Source organism: Vespa velutina, chromosome 4, assembly GCF_912470025.1.
Source record: "Vespa velutina chromosome 4, iVesVel2.1, whole genome shotgun sequence".
In the NCBI taxonomy this organism is placed as follows: domain Eukaryota; kingdom Metazoa; phylum Arthropoda; class Insecta; order Hymenoptera; family Vespidae; genus Vespa; species Vespa velutina.
The window spans coordinates 917,501-935,000 of record NC_062191.1 but is presented as its reverse complement, the minus strand read 5'-3'; the positions used below and the strand labels follow the sequence as shown (position 1 = coordinate 935,000).

Sequence of the window (17,500 nt, the reverse complement as noted above, 5' to 3'; positions counted from 1 at the left end):
GAGGGAAAACTTTTCGAAAGATCGATCTGACAATCGATACGGTAGTACCATTCGCGCTATAGCAAATAAACAACAGTGCACAAAATTTCGTTAGATTTGATTCGAGCAATTTGTTGCTCGGGTTGAGATAAAAAAGAAAAAAAGAAGAAAAAAAAAAAAGAAAAAAAAAGAGAGAGAAAAAGAAATGAAAAGAAAAAACAGAACAAAGGAAAACATTTATCCGTATGTTGGGCTCGATATAAGCAAAAATACGCACATTAAACAGAGGCACGCACACGAGTACGCACGGATACACGTACTTACGCATATGCATGCATGCATACGTACATGGAGAACTTCAAACGGAATTGAAAAATTCCATTTCTATCGAAAGTTATAGAAACGAGAGCACGTTTTTTGCAATAGTGATTGCAAAAGATAGTCTCGATAGTTGAACCTAAAAAAGACGAATGAGAAATTGAAAAAAAGTATACGTACACACACACACATACACACATGCACACACACACACATGTATGTACATGGAGGCCACTTACTATTCACGAAATATATAGATATATATATATATATATATATATATATATACACACATACATATATATAGTATACACACACACACACACACGCACGCACATATATACAGATATGTATGCGTGCCGGAATAGAGATGTGTATATAGAGATAGGCCTCTCATTTTCGGATTACTCCTCGGTTACTCCAATCCCGCAGCCACGAATTTAGAAGAGGGTTGAATTTTTTATTGGCTCGATATTGGCCGAGCTCATCCATCGTGGTCGAAATCCGTGACGACGACGGTCATTTCGACTGATAATTACGTATTAATGCGTGTCCCAATTTCGTCCGTCGCTTCATAACGCATTCTGTTTTTTTCTCTCTCTCTCTCTTCTATATATATATATATATATATATATATATATATATATATATATATATGAGTGTGTGTGTGTGTACATATATATATCTTTCCCTTTCCCATACTATACGCTCATCTCACTCATCCAAAAGCGAAAAGTGCGACATTCGATTTCGAATCGATAGAAAGGATCGGTCGATTTTATTTCCCTCTCTCTCTCTCTCTCTTACTTGATAAAACGTTCCTCGTAAAAGCGAGAATTATTATTAATTGCTCGTTGTCCAATCGATTATCTCTCGTCCACGAAATGATCGTGATAAAAAAAGAAAGAAAGAAAAAAGATATAATAAATTCATGTTCCTTTCTTCATATACGTGTCCAGAAAGAGAAAGAGAGAGAGAGAGAGAGAGAGAGAGAGAGAGAGAGAGAGAGAGTAAGTGAAATACATATTAACAATCCATGCAAACAATTATAAGTGTAATGCAATTGTACGATATCGATACGAATGGAAAAATTGTTTATTTTCGAGCACACGTAGAGAGAAACGAAATGATTATAAATAAATAAAGAAATGAATGAATAAATGAATGACTGAATGAATGAAATATAAAGAAAAGAAACATTGAAAAAGAAAAAGAAAAAGAAAGAGAAAGAGTAAGTATGATTCGAATTCTTGTCTTAGAATTTATTTACGTATACCTATCTATTTCAAAATGAGAACGAGCGGAGAGATAAAGAGAATGACCCCGAGTGACGAGATAATTAATTGAAATTAATTATGCGACGCAGGGCCCTCAAAATGGGACAAATTAAACACGCATTAAACCGCTGCGCGAGCTCATCTTCTCGTAAACAAGCTGTCTCCCTCTCTCCTTTCTCTCTCTCTCTCTCTCTCTCTCTCTCTCTCTCTCTCTCACTGACTATCACTATCTCTCTTGCTCCCTCTCTTTATCTTTATCTTTCTCTTTACTCCGTGTAATTTCCATCTTCCGACGTTGGAACGGTAAAAGACCGTAAAAACTACGCTTATACGACGATGATATGTTTTATCGTAGTGAAACGACGACAAGTAGAGAGAGAGAGAGAGAGAGAGAGAGAGAGACAGAGAGAGAGGGAGAGAGAGAGAGAGACACTCACACACGCATATACGCACGCACGTACACACCGACAATGCTCTCTTTTTACGTAATTAAGCGTTTCGATGTACAAGAAAGCTTCTTTCCTTTTTGAAACTCCAAATCTTGCAGTAAGAATATCTCGTGGCAAAAGATCTTTGTCAACTCTCTCGCGACTATTTTTTTAATCTTTTATCTTTATTTTCTTCTATCTTTTTTTTTCCTTTTTTTATCATTATTATGTCTTTTCGTTTACTCTTGTTTCACTTTTTATCATCTTTTTATTCTCGTTTTTTTCTTTTTATTATTATTATTATTATTATTATTATTATTATTTTTTCGTTTCTTTTTTTTTTCTTTTTTTTTTTTCCCCCATTTAACGCCGTAATTTAATTTCAAGCCCACGTAGTAGTAGAGGTCGAGCTCGTTTCACGATCGATTACGTTCGGCTCCGATAATACCTATAACGATGGACAATCAAATTCATTCTTCTTATCAAATTAAAGAGCATCAGAAATTTTTTAACTTAACGATCACACGATACTCCTCGGGAACGCGAGCAATTAAAGAAAAAGAGAAAGTGAAAGAAGAAAAATAAGGTATCTATTTATCGATTATTTTCAATGAATATTAAAAGCATCATTATATGGTATTATATTTCGATAAAAATCAATTTTGAAAGATAAGAAGTAGCCTAAATAATAAAAAAAAAAAAAAAAAAAAAAAAGAAAAAATAAAATAAAATCACAGAGAAGCACGTTAAACGTGCACAAACGTTTATCATTTATTTTACGTTACATTAATACAGATAACGGAGTTAAATCACGTTCATAATAATCACTGGGTATTATCGGCTAATGCTAACGCATGAACAAACTTTGGCTTATTTAATCAGTGTAAACGACAAAATTCAAAAGAAATATGAAATGCGATCGATGGCAATTATTGATTCTCTCTCTCACCCTTCCTTCTCTTTGTGAACGTCCCGTAAAATCGGATACGTTCATCATGATTTCATTAAATGTTTCGGTACAAATAATTTCGATCTAGGTACGTTACGTTTCAACATTATCGTTCCCTGCTTTTCGGTAATGGCCGCTTAATTGCATGTACGACGCATCGTCCCGCGAAATATAATCGAAGTACCTACACGTTAATCGAACGCGATCGCGTACTACGTCTCCTGTTCTACGAATAACCCCGAACTCCATTTCTCTCTCACTCTCTCCCTCCCCGAATCCTCAACCCGTTTTCCCTGGTCCCTATTTTACATAATGGATATACATACATATGTACGTCTCTCTTTCTCTCTCTCTCTCTCTCTCTCTCTGATATTTTCGCTTTTATTCGTCATTTTTTAAAGAAATCAAATTGCGACCACGATGTTATATCACAGGTACGTATATAAATGCATATCGTATATATATGGTTTCCCACCCCCCCTACCACACTCCCATCCCTCCCTCTCCCTTCCCCATTGTAATCGATTCCCGTGAATCGTGGTTGAGAAAATTTACAAGAAAAAAGAAGAAGAAAAGAGAGAGACAGAGAGAGATAGATAGATAGAGAGAGAGAGAGAGAGAGAGAGAGAGAGAGAGAGAGAGTGAGAGAGAAAATAAAAACAAAAAGATACATTTAACGATTGATTTTCAATCGAAAGAAATCATTAACTTGTGATATTTAGCATATCGCGTAACAACATAGCAACCTCGGGTAATTGTATATCTTTCGAAGAAACATTAAATGCGAAGCTATAATATTATATTCGGCAATATGTGATTTGTACCAACTAAATATAGAAATATCTTGTTACCAGGAAGCCTTCGAAATAATTCGATATGGGTACCTATAAACAACGTATGTATATAATTTAATTAATTTTTATTTTTCTATAAGTAATCAAATAAATATATATATATATTTTATTATAATTAATTAAAACAAATATATATATATATATATATATATATATATATATATATTTAAAGTTGATTTTACGTGAGCGCGTGTATATATGCGTTAACGATCAAAGAGACATAGTGTTTAAATAAAAAATACATCGATCAAATTATATATTCTCTTTATAGTTGCAGAGAGATAACATATATGTACGTACATACATACGTATCTACGTCGATTTGTTTACCTAAAACAATATTCATCGTGTAATCGCATAAGCCGTGTAATTAGAGCTGGCCTCTACCGCCATAGTAGAATATGTCCCGTCTAATGGTTACCTAATTTAGCATGTACATTGTACAACTATCGCGGACGTCGTAACTGTGCGCGCTTGCGCGTCTGTTTGCCCAGTGAACATGCTTCGGATATCCCTTGGACGTTCGCCGAACATCCTACGAGCATTGATTCCACTCCTGACATTATTATCAAAAAATAATTTCAAAATCTAACCATATCGTATTAAACGTTAATCGATTATAAGCCCTACATTGTAAATTAATCTATCACGAAATTTTTCAATTCGATGTAATTTTAATCAGAAATTATCATTATATTCGTTCGATAATTAAATCAGTTTCTCTCTCTCTCTCTCTCTGTCTCTCTCTCTCTCTCTCTCTCTTTCTCTTTTTCTTTCAATTGAATACATGAACATTATTAATTTCCACGATTTATCCTTTTCAATATTTTCATTTCAATTAATTTTATTCTAATATGCTTTATAACATGACTTTGTTAAAGTTATGTTTTTTCTTTTAATTCTTTTTTTCCTTTTCCTTTTTCTTTTTTTTTTTTTTTTGTTATTATTTATATTACACAACGTTTCACTTGGTGTTATACAGAAAATTTATCAGACTGTTCTATGAACTAAATAATATTCTCTTTTGCCTTCTAAACAAACGTATGAAATTCTATTTTAAAAGTTTAAATACATACGAAGCCACACCAAAATTACAACTTCGTTCTAAAAGTAATATTCACTTGTTTATATATTTACAAATTTATTTAGTACAATTCTCTCTCTCTCTCTCTCTCTCTCTCTCTCTCTCTCTCTCTCTCTCTCTTTATCTCTATATCTCTACATCTCTGTATATTATTGTTTTAATGATAGGATTTTCTTATAATATAATAAACTATTTCGATAATAATTCTCTCTCTCTCTCTCTCTCTTTCTCTTTCTATGCTTTTCTAAGTTGCAGTCCTTGGTTTAATAGTATAGAAGGTTTTCCTTTAAGCTCGACTTACGTTTTCCACCTTCCACCCCTTTCCCAAGTACTCCCTCTTCAAGCTTTGAGAACTAATTTCTTCTTCCTTTACTTTACTCCAACTATCTTCCTACTCGTTCCTTTACTCTTTCATTCTCTCTCTCTCTCTCTCTCTCTCTCTCTCTCTCACTTTCTAAATTCACTTAAACCGACATCTCGACTCTCATAGCACGGCTCTCTAATATACACCAAGCCAAGAAAAGTTCAATGAATGATAATTGTCACGGTTTTAAGATAACCGTCCCAAGAGGTGTGCCGTGCTTACCGAAATCGTTTCAAACTGTTTCGTTCAAGAATTCTTCCACAATGGATTATTTCAGCTATTCCTGTTAAATGAAATAAACTTTTCTAAGGAATTTAAAATAGAAAAAGAAAAAAGAAAAGAAAAGGAAGGAAAACCTTCTACGCTTTTTGGATTAATCTCATTGTCGGTTAAAAAAAATTTCTTAAGATATTGTCGAGGAATTTGTTTATATGATCATCGTTAAATCTTATTCGTTCGTTCAAATGATAAAAAAAAATGTAAACATCAAAAATTGTTGTTTGTTCTAATCTTACAAATTCTTTTTCCTTTTTCTATTATTTTTCGAATAATTTTTATATATATATATATATATATATATATATATACACACACGCGCGCACACACACAACCACATATATATATATATATATATATATATGTATACATATTGTACCGTTTCGAAATTAATTAGAATCCACGTTTTGGTGCGTAGAACGAAATTATCTCCTTAATTAAACGGCACGAAATAAATATAGTATCCGACCGATATAATCTGTAATTGGTTCTCCGCCCATGTAAAATTCTGTAGGGGGCCAAGAGTATGGTTACAATTTGATCGAATAAAAGCGGGCGAATACGAAAGGTCAATCGTTAATTCGATTGATCTCGTGACCATTAATCAAATATCATATCGTAAATTATTTTTAATCGACATGATTGTATAATGCGAGAGAGGTTTTAAAATCGAAAAGGTTTTGAAATAATTGTCACGATTATCAATCGTTACAAAATATACAATTGAAAGAACATTGACGATGTCAGGGAACGAAATTAAAAAAAAAAAAAATAATGAAAATAAATAAATAAATAAATAAATAAATGAATGAATAAATAAAGGAAGCAAAAAGCAAAAAGAGAAAAGAGAAAGAAAAAATGAAAAATAAAAAAAAAATTCACCGACACTTACTTCCATTGAGTTCAATGATCATGATTCAAATGGGACATGATTCTATGATTAAAAAAGAAAAAAAGAAAAGGAAGAAGAACAAGCTGTACGACGTACGGATAAATGTCTTATAAACACGGTCGTTCATTTTAAAATCGCCATGAGCGCAAAGAAAAAGGAGAGAAAAGCAAAAGAGAAAGGGAAAGAAAGAAAAAAAGAAAAAAAGGAAGGAATAAAGAGAAGTGTCTAAAATCGATTTGAAGTTAATCGAAGACATAACTCAGTTGGGACGTGAAGCCGGTGTTCTATATACTAGGTACGTGTATGTTACGACGATACCTAAAATTCGTTATCGCACGCGAGTTTGAGATAGCAAACGAGTGCGAGATATCGAAAGCGATTAGTTCTTTTTTTTTTTTTTTATTTGTGTCTTTTTCCTGGTCTTTTTTTTTTTTTTTTTTACTTCCAATTTCGAACGATCATTCTAACGTATTTCCGAAAAAAAAAAGAAAAAGAAAAAAAGAAAAAAAATCCGTCAATTTAGCAACGCGCATTAATTTCAAAACAATGCATAAACGTTTATTATTCATGCTGGAAGTTAATTAAGCCAATTAATTAACTATTACCTTAATTGTAATTGATTTATTGGCTCATTAACATTAATAAAAAATACACATGCACACACGTATATATATATATGTGTGTGTGTGTGTGTGTGTGTGTGTGTGTGTGTGTGTGTGTGTAATCAATTAACAATGGATTAATAAAAAAAATTTGTTATCAGATAAATTATTATTGAATCGTGGAAAAAAAGAAAAAGAAAGAATTATTTCAAGTTTTATAACTGGAACTCCCATTCTGTTGTTGATAGAAAAGTTAAGTACTTCTAGGACACTGGTGTACGGAGCGATTTCGTAAATTTTCTAGAGAGTGTTGGGAAGATGGGAATGGGTTGTAGGATGGGTGGAGGGGGGGTGGGGGAAGGGTTACTCATTTCGCGCAGTCGTTAGCGAGGCAAAGGCGATGTTATCGAGCGAGCAGCTTACATGGCAGAGTGACGTGACACTGGAGCCACTCCCAACGGAGACGCGTCGTGTGTCAATATTAACGATAGCTTCAGGTCAGGCTTGCAATAGCATCACTAGGAAACTGTCCTGTTGCTACTTGCTTATCTGGTTTACTCTCAGGAAAGTCTCTTAACAATATTGTCTATTAATTCGATTTGGGACAAAGCGATACATTGTTCCTTTCTTTTTCGCGATATATGCGCTTACTAAAGATAGATACGTATGGGATCGTTCAAATATGCATAAAAAAAAAAAAAAAAAAAAAAAAAAAACAACCAAACCAATATTTTATCGAAGGACCAGGTTAAAACTATCGGTATATTTAACAATTATCCATTTTACAATACATAATTTACGATGTAAATTAATTATGTTCACGTTTAAATTAGATATTGTAGAATTGGCAATCGAAATAATTGAAATAAAATAACACGTATATATCTAAGGGAAAAATATCGTAATAAGACGGAAGGAATAAAAGTTTCATTTAGTTCAGCCATTTAACGGCTATTAATTTTATTAAAATCGATAATTTTAATGGTCCTTCTTCCAAGTATAAATGAACAATGAAAATCGTTAATAGAACGAGATGCGTAATGAAAATCTATATTAGAGTATTTTGTATCGATGAACGATAGAAGAGAGAGAGAGAGAGAGAGAGAGAGAGGGTGGGAGGGAGGGAGGGAGAGAGAGAAAGACTATAAGGAGGTGATAAAGGTGAAAGCGAGGAAGGAGGTGAATAGAATGGGAGGAATGGTCGGTTTGAAAGCCCTATGGCGGAGGACAAGGGGATTCCAAGAGCTATGGCACTTGAGCGAGTCTGACCCATTACCGGCGTGTTTGAGCGACGGGCCGCTTTGATGCCGAAAGCATACTCGAGAAGCAGCTGATGGAGTGCCTCGAGTACCCCCTCGAAAGGTCCATTCGTGTCCCTACACCTGAACGGATCGCCACCAACCTTGCTTACTACTACACATACCGTTTACGCTTACGTTGGATCCTTTCACGGATTTACGCCTTCGCGGTGGCCTCTAAATTGGATCGAGCAGGAAATTTGTCATAGGACGTTAATCGTTTTAACACGACATCATCTTCCATTGTCTTCAAAACGATCGTTCTATCCAAGACAAATCGAATCTCTTTTATAGATTTTATCCATTTCCAAAGAATTAATTTGATGTTTTTCCATTCTCGTTTTCTAATTGAAAATTTTCGCGTTGATAATGATCACGATGGCGATGATATCTTTGAAAGAGAGGGAGAGAGAGAGAGAGAGAGAGAGAGAGAGAGAAAATTGACAATTAATAAATAAAAATCTATTGACCTTTCCGAACGGCTAAAAGATACACACACACACAGAGAGAGAGAGAGAGAGAGAGAGAGAGAGAGAGAGAGAGAGAGAGAAACGTATTTGATGTTCTCATTGAGATAATATTTTCTTAGGACGTGTATATCGCCAGAGGAACACCACGAAACTGTTTTGCAATTTCCGAGGATGTTTGTTTAAATTGATCGCCCCTCCCAGTCACGTACACACGTACGTCCTCTTGAGTCTTTCTCGCTAATTCCATGTTTACCAAATGCCAATCCAGAATGCCGTCTTTCGACGCACATACACACACATACACGCGCACATAAAGGCGCATATACATATTATACATAGATACAAAGGTATACATATATATATGCATATATATACAAATTATGATTATACATATATCATCGAACATCTCGACCAACTGTTGGTCTAAACTCGGTTCATCGTTTTGTAGGCACGAGCAAACTTCAAATATACCCGCTACCATCCCGTCTCTCGATAAACAGTTACGTTAGAGAGCTACGGGATTCTGAGAACCCTCTTGACGAATACCATGTTCCCTATACTCGCGAGTTAGTCGACTGGACTAGTACCAACCTATACACTCGATGACGATCAAACAACCCTACGGATTTGAGCCCAATTATTATTGTATCGAGAAGAGCACGCAAATCGAGGAGACACGATTGATCAATTAATAGGCACGCTTGATCGTACACTAATTGTCCTTGACAATCCCTTTCTCCTCTCTCTCTCTCTCTCTCTCTCTCTCTCTCTCTCTCTCCCCCACCCTCTCTCTATCTCTATCTCTATCCTTATGAGTCCCTTGTACAAGTCGAAGCTTTCTAAGAATTTCCATCGGAAATTAATCGTGTGTTCGAGAATTAAGGAAGAAAGTACTTACTCTCGAAGTATAAATGAAAAAGTAGGAGAAAAGGATGTAGACTAGATAATAAAAGAGCTTGAGGAAATATTAAGAAAAATGAAATCTTAATGAAGGAGTCAGCAAAAATATGACGTTTCTTCCTCCTTCATTCTTCCCTTTTATCTAAAACCAACTTTAATTGTATCCAAGAGTATGAGAGAAAGAGAGAGAGAGAGAGAAAGAACAAGCGCAATCTAAAGTCGTGGCCTGCAAATTCACCTAATCAGTGTAGGCAAAGCCGTAGCTAGTCGAGAGGCCCGTACCGTCGCTTTCCGTAATTGTAGTGGTCGTTTATAGTTGAACGACCCTTACTGAGCGTGTTAGATTCTCACACTCTTTCTCTCTCTCTCTCTCTCTCTCTTTCTCTCACTCTCACTCTTACTCTTTCTCTCTCTTTCTTTCTCGCGCTTACTACTCTCAGAAGGCCCTTTCTTAGTTCCCTTTAAAAAGGAGAACGCTCGAGGTGTCAAGCCAATTCAGTGTTTCTGGGTATCAGCAATTAGCGACCTTCCTAAATGCACCAATTAAGAGAGTCCTTTTCATTTGCCGCTCGTTTTAAAACGGATATTCGATTTGCTTTCCTTCATCTACTACTACTACTACTACTACTACTATTACTACTACTTGTGGACTACTTCTCTCGGAATCTTTTAATTTTTCCTTTTCTTCGGGGGAGACGGAAGAGGGCTTCTTCTTTCTTCCTTTCTTTTTTCTTTGTTTTTTCATAAGAACGTCCAATTAAAAAAAAGAAAAGAAAAGAGAAAAAAAATCAGGAATTCAAAAAATTCTCTCGATCATTTGCCCTTACGCCTGCAAACTTATTAATGCGTTCACTCAGATGTGCTAGTTAATCGGACAGTCAATTAATATTTCATACATTTCCGGCAACATCTTCGATATAGATTTTAATCCTATTTCGTTTCATTGAATGTTTCGTTTCTTTTTCTTTCTTTTTTTTTTTTTTCCTTTTTCATTTTTCTACTTTTTTCTCTTCCTTTTTCTTGTTTACTTTTTTTTTTAGACATACGATGAATATAGAAAAGTTCATTTGGCAAATTAAAACGTTCGAATAGTCCTGAACTTGATCGCTTTTTTCTTATTCTTTTTTCTCTTTCCTCACCTCCTCCTCCTCCTCCTCCTCCTCCCCTCCCCTACCTTTTTTTCGTTCTTTTTTCTTTTTACCTCAAGAAGTACAGGAACAATGTGGTTGTACTCGTTCGAAACATTACTTTTATCTCTGTCTGTCAATTTGTCGTTGCACTTGTATGTTTACATAAATATTAATGCAGATCAGAAATTAACACGCACAGGTTTTTGGCCGTATACATAAGACGCGAAAACGTGAGTTTTCCATGAACGAGCCTCTGAGTTAATATACTCGCTCTGGTTGCCAGCAGACATGAGAATGTGTTGGATTACAGTCGTATATCTATCACGGTAGAATAGCGCATTGTGCCGGAAATCGCAATGGCGTGCTCGTAGACCATGCCACCGGCCAGCAAGAGCATAGCAATGGACATGCGAAATCTTGACGCCCATTCTGGACCATTTCCTCGATATACTACAAAGAATTACGTTATGCTTGTATGTATATATATATGTACGTGCCATGTTAAATGGTGGGAATAATAATGCTTTCGAAGTTTGCAATCTTGTGGTCTACATTAAATCCCCTTTGATCCATGCGTTTGTACTGAATTCATTTATACATTATAATGGCTGTGTAATGTTATAATGGCTACCTTGTAATATAGTAATGTGCGAAAAAAAATTTTAATGTGTTAATGAGTTCTCTCGAAGGAAAAGCAAAAAAAAAAATAAAATAAAATGAAAGAAAAAAAAAAAGAAAAAGACATTAATTTTTCCATCATTATTATAGATGCAATTGCCAGTATATTTATTTGTTTCTCCCTTTTTTTTTACGTTAAAAAGATTTTTTTCATTTTAAAAATTCATAAGTATTATACAAGTTATAATAAAATAAATAATATATCACGATAGAGTATATGAATTCATAAAAGTCTCCTTTTATATCGCGTTACTCTGTCTTCTTATATCGTACATTTTTTGTTATTCATAAATTTATAAATAAATTTTTTGAAAAAAAAAAAAGAAAAGAAAAAAGAAAAAAGAAAGTCATATCCCGAAAAAAAATGTGGATTAACTCTTTACTCCAACGAAGAGAATTGAATGGTCCGCACGAGGATTTATCGAAAGAAAGAAAAAGGAAAAACGGAAAAAGAAAAAACAAAATAGAGGAAAAAAGAATAAAAAGAGAAAAAACGAAGAAAGGAAAAGAAAAGACCAAAAAAAAATAAAGAAGGAAGAAACAAATAAATATGTAAATAAATGGGAAACGATTATCCTCGAGTGTGTATATATATATATATATGTGTGTGTGTGTGTGTGTGTGTGTGTGTTGTGTGCATGTGGCACCACCGACGAAACATAAAGATATCTTAAAATCTTGCCAAATATTTTGACGCGGTCTGCTGCTTTGCGGATTTCCTAAAAGGCCCTTTCGAGCGGCGATTATTCTTTTATCCTCGGGTGCCGGCATACACTGGCAAACCACCCGAGTAGTAGAAAACTCGGAAAAGAAGAAAATGTACCTCCTCGAGTAGCTCAGAGTTTGAGAAAGACACTCGCGGTGCTGAAAACGAGTCGCCGCAAGGGACAAAGAAAGAAAGAAAGAGAGAAAGAAAGAAAGAGAGAGAGAGATAGAGAGAGAGAGAGAGAGAGAGAGAGAGAAAAGAAAGAGAGAGAAAGAGAAGAAAAAGCAAGAAAGAAAGAAGCATCCTCCGATGCTTTACGAAGTGGACACTCAAAAGATACTTCGCATTTCTTAGATATTTCTTAGACCGCTCTGCATTTCAGGTATCTGCACTGAACATCGTACAAGCTTCGATTCTCTCTCTCTCTCTCTCTCTCTCTCTCTCTCTCTCTCTCTCTCTCTCTCTCTCATACTCTCTAATATCATACAAAGTTAGAATTTTCTCTTTCTCTCTCTCTCTCTCTCTCTCTCTCTCTCTCTCTCTCTCTTTTCCTTCCTCTTTCTCATACACCTACACAACTACGCACATATATCGTACAAATTTCGATCTTCTTTTTCTCTAACTCTTTCTTTTTTCCTTATTGTTCTTTTTCTTTTTTCTTTTCTTTTCTTTTCTTCTTTTTTTTTTCTTTCGTTCCTTTTTTCTCTCAGCGAGATAGAACAGTAGTACATAATGTCTGCTTAGAAATGACACGTTAACATAAATAAGATGGCATAAATTGTATCGCGTGAGTTTTTCATTTTATCAAATAGCACCTTACTATCCGCAGGATCCATTGAAGAAGGAAGTCCTCTTACTGAAAGTCGATATATCTTTTCGTTGAATCTCGAGTTTACTCGAGTTCCTTTTATAAATTCTTTTATCTCTCTCTCTCTCTCTCTCTCTCTCTCTCTCTCCCTCTCTCTTTCTCTTTTTCTTCTCAACACTTCGGAAAGAGACTTTCGATTTTGTCGACATTTAAATAGGATCTCGATTGGTTGGAAGAGACAAAACAACGAAAGGACTCTTTCTCTCTCTCTCTCTCTCTCTTTCTCATTCCTTTCTTTCCTTTCCATTTCTTTTTCTTTTTTTTTTCTTCTTCTTCGACGACAAGGAATCTCTCGTTTGCCCTTAAAGTACATGAAAAGCTTACGAGTTAAATATTTTATCCCTTTGTAAAGAGAAAGTTTTGTTGCTGTTACATATATAGTCTGGCCCGCATGTTCTCTCTCTAACTTTATTTCTACAACCTCTCTTTCTCTCTCTCTCTCTCTCTCTCTCTCTCTCTCTGTATGGATCTCTTTCTCTCTCTCTTTTTCTCTCTTTCTCTACATTCGTAATAAAGACGACGATACATTTCAACAAAATGGCAATGACACGAAAGAATCTCTTCCGTTTTTCCGAATATTCGACGAGCCTTGTCCAAAGACAAAGAACCGTCGCATTCTGTGCTTTTTTCATCTTTTCATTTCCTTTTTTTTTTTCTTTTTTTCTCTTTTTTTTTCTACGAGAATATCTACGTATCCTTCGACAAAGGATTGAGCAATCGAGAAAGAAAGAAAGAAAGAAAGAAAGAAAAAAAGAAAGAAAAAAAAAAGAACATAAAAATAGACAAACAAATAGAAAAGGAAAAAAATTATAAAAAAAAAAAAGAGGAAAGTACGTCCATCAAGCTCGAAGCGTGAAAACTTTTTATATTTTATTATTTTTTCTCTTTTTTCCTTTGTTTTGTTTTGTTTTGTTTTTACTTCTTTTTTTTTTTTTTTTTTTTTTTTTTTTTTTTTTTTTCATCCTTACGATAGCTAAAAACGTCGAGAGAATAAGAGACAGACAGAGAGAGAGAGAGAGAGAGAGAGAGAGGAGAGAGAGAAAGAAAGAGAAAGCATCGAGACGTTAGAATTTCACTTTGATCCTTTTGAAATGAAATGATACACAAGTACATATATGCGTAAATAGAATTGCGAAGAAGACAGAGAGAGAGAGAGAGAGAGAGAGAGAGAGAGAGAGAGAAGAGGGATGAATTCTCATACTCTTAAAGCGTTTATATTTCGTCTCTGAGCAAACAATGTTGAGAGGAGTAGAAACTAAAAAGGTAGAGAAGAGATGGCAACACGATGAAGAGATAGAAAGAATGAGAGAGAGAGAGAGATATCTAGAGGGACATCTTACTGCAATGAAAAGAAAGTCGTACTTCCATCAGACACAGTAGATTTACGTTCTCTTTTTCTCTTAGTCTCTCTCTCTCTCTTTCTCTCTCCCCCCCTCTCTTTTTCACTCACATTGCTTGTTTTCTAAATCCTCCTTGTCTTGTCACACCATTTCCCTCTTGTAAATTCTCGTACACAATCGTTGGTACTTTAACGATCATTAAGACCTTTTTTTTTCCCCTTTCCTCGACACGAACGATATTTTTCAAAGGGCATTCGAGAAACAATCGAATTATTATTATTATTATTATTATTATTATTATTATTATTATTATTATTATTATTATTATTATTATTATTATTATTATAAAATAGCTATACCAGAAGGAAGATTATTTCTCTTGGGACAAATTGAATTTTCGATTAGTAATCGAGTCGACAATTATCCTTGTTATACGTTATGTTATTAAGCCAAGTAGTTGCTTTATTGTATATATACCTACAAAAGGGAGAGAGAAAGAGAGCACGCGCGCAAGAGAAAGAGAGAGAGAGAGAGAGAGAGAGAGAGAGGGAATGTGGTAAACGTCATCTGATAACGAAACTGGTAAAGAACACAAACGTGTTGCTTATAGTGCTGTCGAATCTGAGCCTTTGTTCATGCGAGAACAACGGTATTCGCGATGACAGCTCGATAGAAAATTTATAATAACATAGCGCATTACTCGTATCAAACAAGGAAGTAATTTTCCCCTCTTGATCTCGTATTTCAGATACAGGTGTACGGATTTAACGCCGAGCTCTATCATAACATCAGTGAGGCACAACACAAGAGTCAAGGATTAGTCGCAATTTCGCTAATGGTCCAGGTAAGCTTCCGCACGTTTCTTCCGCATATATATATATATATATATATATATATATATATATATATATATATATATAATCCTATCCTTACTTAATCTACAAAATTTGATTGTTTCGTTTTTGTTTTGACCAAGAAGGAATATATTTTTGTATAATATCGAATTGAATTAAATTAATATTAATATTAATCAAATTGTATTAATATTATTCGAACAAAAGCTAAAATAATAATAATAATAATAATAATAATAATAATTGTCACGTAATACGAAAGTACGAATTAATATCGAGAAATTAAGGTACAAAATAAAAAGTATAACGATCGTTCGATTTGTATAAAAATGAATTCTTTCATTACTTAATAATATTAAAAGGTGAAATGAAATTTTCATTGAAAATTAATACCTGAGATTGTTTCCTTCGTTTTTTTTTTTTCCTTTTTTCTATAATCGAAGAAATCGGTGATAATCCGAAATGTTCCCGCTGACGGGATACCCCATGAAAGTAAAGTCACGAGGAAAGACGAAAAAGAGTAGGTAAGGATCGTCCTTCGAGCCACACGAACTGGCTGGTTCTCTTTCCCTCGAAGATAAATCGGTCCATTGGGAATTCCGTTACTTCAACCAAAACCGATTCACGGATTTGACATTCTGTAAGAGATTGTTTATCAGATGGACCCTGCAAAAAAAGAGAAAGAAAAAAGAAGTAAAAAAAAAAGAGAAAAAAAAGAAAATGACAACAAAGGTTGGTTGATAAAAAAGAAAAAAGGAAATTTAATACAATCGATAATACAAATTCGAACAAAATGAAATGCATATATATATATATATATATATATATATATATATATATATAAAAGTAACGATTGATCGCATTTTTCTTTACGATATCTAATAAAAAAATCGTTCGTTAAACGAATAATTTATCATATGATCGACAAAAGAAAGATATAGAAACGAAACGTTTCGATATAAGATTATCACAGATTTGAGATTTTATACGAGATTCTTTGTCAGTTGGATCCTTCGAAAGAAAAAAAAAAAAATATTTCCTCGATAGAAAAAAAAATTTAATACGTATCGATAAAACACAGATCCAATAAATAAAATAAAATGCATATATCAAAAAACAAAAAAAAAATATATATATATATATATATACGTATAAACGGCGATCACATTTTTCTTTCTATCAATTTTTTTGTTTTCTTTCGTTTTCTAACAAAAATCCTTCCACGAGGGAATAATTTACATGATTAAAGAAAAGAAAGAGAACAAGAATAAGAATAAGAATAAGAAAAGGAAAATGAAAGAGAAAAGTTTGGAAATAAGATCAGAAAAGAGGATGGAGAAAATCGAAGGACCTGTGACCACAAGTGAGGAGGAGAAGGGAGAAAAAGCTCCTCTTTCTGGTATTCACGATGACAGTCGTTCTCGAGTACCCCGAGGGAGGAAAATTCTTTTTCTCTTTTCTCTTCCTCGCGTGCAGCTCCTTCGTGCCCTTTCGAAAGCAACGGCTCGAATCGATTACACGAAACGGCTCTTAATGAACGCCTTGCTTCTGTCCAAGTTCTCTATCCCTTTTACACTAACTTTTTCTACCTCTCTCTCTCTCTCTCTCTCTCTTTCTCTCACTCTCCTTCTTCTTCTTCGAATAATATACTAGAATAAAGAAACGGTATAGAAAGAAACGCGTGTTATACGAGCGATTTTTACGTCCAGCAATTGCATTGAAAATAAATGATTATCAATCGTTCTAAATAGGAATATATAATATGAATGTGAAACAGAAGACAAGTGGTTCATTAATAGCAAGAAACATGTTGATATAACGGATGTAAACGTCAGCAAATTGACGCTTGGGCTGCTTGACTGTTTGTCTCTCTCTCTCTCTCTCTCTCTCTCTCTATCTATCTATCTATCTATCTATCTATCCTATCTATGTATCTCTGTCTCTCTCTCTCTCTCTCTGTCTCTCTCTCTCGCGCTCGCTCTTTGTGCTAGAGGCTACAGGCAACGGTACGTATCCATATCGGGCTACCAGTATCACCTGTATCGCGCTATTGCAATCTCTGTCAATATCAGTGCAAACGCCAAGTGGATTAACACGCCCATGTCATATTAAATACCTTTTGCGTATGTTACGAGGATACAAATTTTCGAGGGGTTCCGTGAATAAATCACACGTGGCACGTTCATACCCAAGACTTTAGAACGATTGTTATCAAAATTCGATCAGACACAAT

The 17,500-nt window shown here is 34.4% G+C and overlaps 1 protein-coding gene across 5 annotated transcripts in view; it reads left to right on the top strand.

Annotated features, from left to right (window-relative positions):
* Positions 1-17,500, top strand: part of LOC124948717 (carbonic anhydrase-related protein 10-like) — a 190,722-nt gene that overhangs the window by 150,367 nt on the left and 22,855 nt on the right. For 4 of the 5 annotated variants that reach the window (XM_047492742.1, XM_047492741.1, XM_047492744.1 and 1 more), the window contains one exon: positions 15,162-15,257. The exons of the other annotated variant lie outside the window; for it this stretch is intronic. In XM_047492742.1, coding sequence (XP_047348698.1) covers positions 15,162-15,257 — 96 coding nt within the window. The remainder of the gene's footprint in view (positions 1-15,161; positions 15,258-17,500) is intronic. 5 annotated transcript variants of the gene reach the window in all.